Here is a 6,001-nt window from a genome sequence, read left to right as displayed (position 1 = left end):
GAAAAGTAGACAGAGACTGTCAGTCAAGATCTGGTCAAGGTCACTTTTGGAAAGTTTTTCTAAGAAATATTAGTTACACCCTTTTTTACAAAGCTTATTTCAACTCACTCTGTCTGGTAAAAAGTCACCTAATCTCAGATCAAGATGAAATTTCCCACAATTATTTCCTTTGCCTGACAACATGAGTCAATTAAAAAAATTAACGAATTAGTTAAGTAGGATTGGTAATTAATTATTATGTTTGGTATCTCAAACAAGGGAAAAAAATTTTACTTGACTGAAGTGCTGTAATAAGCTGAATTACATATTATTATAGGCACCACACGAGCAGAGTGGTCAGCATGTCAACTTGAGACATGAGTTCAAACTGAGACCGTTGGACACCCCCCCCTTTTTTTTTTATAAATGCTTTTCTAAAGCGAACAGAGTAAAAATTCACCCAAATATCTCTTTCTCCTTCCCATTTTCCCAACTGGTCCAGATAAGTGATGGGATCACAGCGCATTGAGAAAGCTAAAAGCTTGAAATAGGGCTAAACAAAAACAATTCTAACAGTTCTAATTCCCCAGATTTGTTTGTTAGTCTAGAACTATTACAAATTTAATTATATGACTGATCCAAAGTAAATGACACAATTAAATTACACTTTGTTTTTTTTTTTTTTAAATATTTTTTTTGGTTTTCTTTGGTTTTTTTGTTTGTGCCAAATGTTTGTTTCTAGTCTCGGCCAAAAAGCATTAACAAAACAAATTTGTTTTGAATTCAATTAGCAACAGAGAAGACACTTGTTTTTTAAATTTAATCATCACAATTTATTCTCACAAGATGAATACAAAAAAACACATCAACTCTTCAATTCATAGAATCTTACTAACAATGAAACAAAATACTGAGAATACATTTGTTCAATGTTCGGTGATGACCTTCACCCCTTCACTTGAGACAACAACAATATAAAAACCAAAACTTGCACCACAGTCCAAGACAAAATCAGAGACTTTTTTTTACTCGTTGAATCTTGATCTCTTCTTGGCTGAAACAAGACAAAGTACAGTTACATCACTGAGAAGATTTGTTCATTCTTAGACATCTGAACTATTTGGTCCCATGAACTCAAGATTTACTTTTTTAAATTTCAGCGTAAGCAAAGAGAGAGAACTCTAAAATAATCATAAATTATCTATCTTTATAGTTTCAAACATATGTATACTTTCAATATTGTAGAAAGAAAAAAAAATGCCTGTACTTGCCAGGTTTTCACAAAAGACAAAAATTATTTTTATGAAACATTTTGTTTATAAAAGTTAAAGGGTAAAAAAAAAAAAGTGCTAGCAGCTTGCTATTGTATCATACCACATTAGGAGTTGAGCATAAACAGATGTATTCAAGTAAAAAAGAATGGGTCTTAATTTCTTTTTATATCTGTTAGTCTTTATTAATACTACAGGGGCTATTTAAAAAAAAGATCAATTTACTTATAACAAAATTCTATCCTGCATTAAAACAAAACAAAAATGGGTCTTACGTTTTTCTTCATCTCTCGTCTTCATTCGCTGGATGAAGCCCTGGCTTTTATTTTTGCGAAACTGTTCAAATGGATCACGAAGGTCAATGCCAATTCCTTTGTGCATGTCCAAACGATCCCTGACCTCAGCTGCCTCCACGGGGTCTACGATGCCTTGCTCACCAGCACCCAGTCCACGGCCGCCCCAACCTAGATTTAGAAAATAAAACATACTAACTGCTGGACAATGCTATTTCATTGACAATGTGCATACAATTCTCAATTACTTTTATAATGAGGAAACATGAGCTAGCAGTCTTGAGTTTGATGATGACTTCATGTAAGCAAGTTTTCCACAAAACTTAAGGCAGCATTAAGGAAGGAAAAAAAAGATATTTTGTAGCATCTTCACACATAGCTTTAATGTTTTGTGTTTTGCAAATATCTGTATATTGATAGCTTTCTGATCAAGAGGACTTTCATTTCTCACAAATTATAAAATACAAAATCTGGGTTGATTAAAAATTATCAAAAATTATTTTTTTTACAAATCTTGCTTGATTTTCTAAAAAAAATCTAATTCTCTTCCATGAGTTGTATACAAATATTAACTCTTTCAGTGTGTTTTACTTTGATTGAAAAAATGGAGTTTTCCGGGATGAACAAAAATTTGCAGGGGGGTAGTGTTACTAGAACTAACCTTACTTTTTTATTTTATTATATAACCTAACATATTTGATTTTATTTTCAAGGAAAATGAATTGGCTACAAAAGTATAATAAATAAAACAAATTATTTAAGAAAATATTTCTTTTAATAAGTTTAAACTGAGTATGGAAAAACAAAATATATATACCGGTACTGAATCTATATACTGAAAGATTTAACCTTATAATTCTACATTTAATACATAAATATTGACACTATTTGTCACTTTAAATTTAATAAAAGGTGAAAAAAAAAATGCACTAAAATTTTCGTATTATTAAAATATTTTGGGTCTTGCAATATAAACTTGAAAAGCAAAATCACTAAAAAATGTTGTCATTTAAAAAATGTCTTGTTCCGAATCCAATTTACAACCAAAACAAAGAACAATCACTCTCACATGCGAAAAATAAAAAAATAAAGTGAGAAATAAAAAGTTGTAACACTGAGAGTTACACCGCACTTGCAGGCGCTAGCAAAGTTACTTGCTGAAAGAGTTAATTGATGTTGCAAGATCTAATCGAACAAGTTAAGTCACGAAACACTAGTCATAGAATTCAACCAGAGCATTCAGAACAGAAAGAAAAAATACACTGGTCTATATTATTGACACAGTAGAAGCTTGCATCTTAAAATGCCAGTCAGGCAGTAAAAATTGACACTGCTGCTAATTTAAAGTGACCCGCTAAAGAGCCTACAGCTCAGCATCAGAAAGCTGACTAAAAAAAAAGGAAATATAACTATGTGACCTACCCATTTTTTTGAGCAGCTGATGACCTTTATTTTCCTCACCTAGCCTCGAGTCAAGTGGAGACTGAGAGAAGGAGGACCTGGGGAGAAGAAATAACAGTGGAATTAGACGTCATTCTTACTGTCTTGTTGCTTGCTGTTAGCAGCCCTAAAGCCTGGTTGGAAACTTGATTTCCAGAGCTTCTTGCAGTTACTTTACAAGTAACATTAACATAAGTATCAGATGTAGAATTATATTCTTAGACATAATGAGTCTTTCCAAGTTAAACATCCTGACTCACCAGTCAAAAAGATAACAAAACAAAATAGTTTTCACAATAGCAAGCTGATGGATAAAGTGTGTTTGTATTTGAAGAGATGTAAATATTCTTTTAAAAACTGACAAATAAATTAAAGAAGTGCGCCCAAAAAATACTTTGCTTTTTTTTTAAAAAAAAGATTTTCCTGATTACTTCTCTAATATCTATCAACACGTGCACTGGAAACAAAGAATAAATTTAGAACATAATTATAATTTCATCTTGAGATGAATTGTGAATAATCCCATGACACTCTTAGTTCAACTCTACGTCAAACTTACTATTGATTAAAATTATTACAAAAATAACCCTAAATAAAAATAACTCACAACCGACAACAAGTTCAAATACTACATAAAACAAAATTGAAGTAATAGGCATTGTCTTCCATGCCTAAGATTAAAGATGAGTGCAGTATTTTACATGACCATGCAAACCTAATTGCAACCTGCAGGTTTTGCCACATGTAACCCAGACTAAATGTTTAAGTAATAACTCCTTTGATCCCTTGGCAATCAAATCATTAAATACAATCCAAGTACTAATGAAAAGTTTGAGTAAAACTAGTATGAACATAGATTTGGCTTACTTTCATTATGTTTTGTTATGTGAAATAGACAAATTGTTAGACAAATTTCTAAAAGGAAGATACTAAAATTACAATTTAAGATAACACAACAAATAACTTATATATAGATGATGTAATAAAAAAAGCAACTATATTATATATATATAGCATATTATATATATATAGCAACTAGGTTTACACCAAAATCACAATAATTTTTTTTAATATGAAAGGATGCTCTCCTAAAGTTTTTAAAAGAAACCTACCCAAAAGATGGAGGTGTGGGACTTCTTCCATGAGACATTGATCGCCTTAGTGGTGGACCTTGACCAGCGGACGGTGAATCATTGGACCGTAAGTAGCCCATGGGAGACCTTGACCTTGATCTCTGTTGTCTTCTTCTTGGACTCCGTGATGGTGACCTAGAGTTGGATCTGGACCTTGAGCGTGATCTTAAAGAAGATAAAAGTATTCCTGTGCATGTAATACATCTACTTAAAACACATCAAGAAATGTTTCTAAAAACATTAGATGTCAATTTATAAATCAACATCCACATTTTAATGCCTGATATATACACGTCACATAGAGATACACCTCTAGTGGAAACTAAGTCTTCCAAACAGCTGACACCAAACCATTTTTTATAGTAAATGCCAAGACAAATTAATACAGTTACTCTTGCTTTTGTAAGTATAGTATACGGAAAAGTCTCTAATAAGAAGAGTACCTCAATGATAGATAATAAACATTCTTTTAGCAATAACCCTATTAAAAACACATTATCTATTTGCTTAATTATCTATTAGCTTAACACTTTAAAAATATTTAGAACATCAAACACATGACTATTTTCTATTAGGACAGACAGAATGATTTTAAAATGTCCTCACTGTTGTCTCCTCTCCTCACTGTTGAACCTCCGACGTGGAGGACTCATTTCCAGATAATTAGGTGACATAGACCGTGATCTGGACCTGGAGTATCTGCCTTCCTCTTTCATTCTTCTGGCGCGCTGTTTGGCCCTGAAGAATTCATATAAACCAAGTTTCTCCCAGCCATCACTAGGAAAGAAGCAAAAATAAAACATGTGGTTAAATAATTTCTTTACTGAACAGCTGTTACAAGTTCATTTAATTAGAAGAGAAGATACTATTCCATCTCTAAGACTTGTATATAATTAGAAGAGTAGATACTGTTCCATCTCTAAGACTTGTTTTTAATTAGAAGAGAAGATACTATTCCATCTCTAAGGCTTGTATATAATTTGTGAATAAATAACTAAACAACCAAATTAATTAATAAAATATTTTTTGATGTGTCTTAGGGAGCCATTTAAAAAAAAAAATGCAAGTAACATTCAGATTTGGATAGAAAGTCTAAACTGAAAAACAAAGATTCTTAATCCAGCTCTATAGTCTTGTCACAAAGACACTAGGTCTGAGAGTAACTTAAATAGTCTCTGCTTCAATGGGTATAATTATAATGTAAAGTTTTCAATCTAATCATTTTTATCAATAGCCTACCCATCTCTTGGCCTTTCTCTGGAGGGAGGCTGGTAGAAAGCCTCAACAGCAGCCAAAAGTCTCTCACTTGGAGGCATTGGTGGAGGCAGACGAATGTGCTCAGGATCTAGAGGCTTGTATTCAAAATCCTCAAGCTGAAACATTCCAACAACATTCAGAGTCAATACGAGGAAATGATTTTAACATACAGACAGAATGTCAAAGATGACCAGAATTTCACTCTATTCTTTTTATTTATTTTTTGTATCTTTTATTAAATAAAAGATTAGGCTATAGGCCTACTTAAAATAAGTTTTAAAAAAAAGATACATTTTGTAAATAGAATAAAAATAATTATAAGACTTTGTCTGCAATGTGATATGAGAAAAAAAAGAGATCATATAGGTGGACAAATCTTCTGAAAAAGACAAACTTTCCCATCAAATAAAAACCCTAGACAAAAAAATAGTTTGATAATGATTCTTAAGTTTTCAGGCTATGTTCAAGGAAGAACTGAAATCAACTGACATGAATGAAAACATTTGGTGTTAACAAACTTTGTAGGACAGAGAACTTGCTGTAACACATGATGTCCAACAGTCTGCAAGTATTAACAGTTTAGACACTTACTCTGACTAAAGGCACAAACAGACCTGCAGGTATAAAC

The 6,001-nt window shown here is 32.0% G+C and overlaps 1 protein-coding gene across 1 annotated transcript in view; it reads right to left on the bottom strand.

Moving 5' to 3' along the window:
• Positions 1–785: 785 nt before the first annotated feature.
• LOC106066481 (calcium homeostasis endoplasmic reticulum protein-like) overlaps positions 786–6,001 on the bottom strand; it is a 59,350-nt gene continuing 54,134 nt past the window's right edge. The window contains exons 15-20 of the mRNA XM_056028695.1: positions 5,356–5,489; positions 4,723–4,893; positions 4,096–4,281; positions 2,966–3,042; positions 1,526–1,714; positions 786–1,033 (exon numbers count right to left, since the gene is read on the bottom strand). Coding sequence (XP_055884670.1) covers positions 1,005–1,033; positions 1,526–1,714; positions 2,966–3,042; positions 4,096–4,281; positions 4,723–4,893; positions 5,356–5,489 — 786 coding nt within the window. The 3' untranslated portion in view covers positions 786–1,004. The remainder of the gene's footprint in view (positions 1,034–1,525; positions 1,715–2,965; positions 3,043–4,095; positions 4,282–4,722; positions 4,894–5,355; positions 5,490–6,001) is intronic.

This window comes from Biomphalaria glabrata, chromosome 5, assembly GCF_947242115.1.
Source record: "Biomphalaria glabrata chromosome 5, xgBioGlab47.1, whole genome shotgun sequence".
Lineage (NCBI taxonomy): Eukaryota > Metazoa > Mollusca > Gastropoda > Planorbidae > Biomphalaria > Biomphalaria glabrata.
Note: the sequence above shows the minus strand (reverse complement) of the source record. Positions and strands in the feature narration are given on the sequence as shown.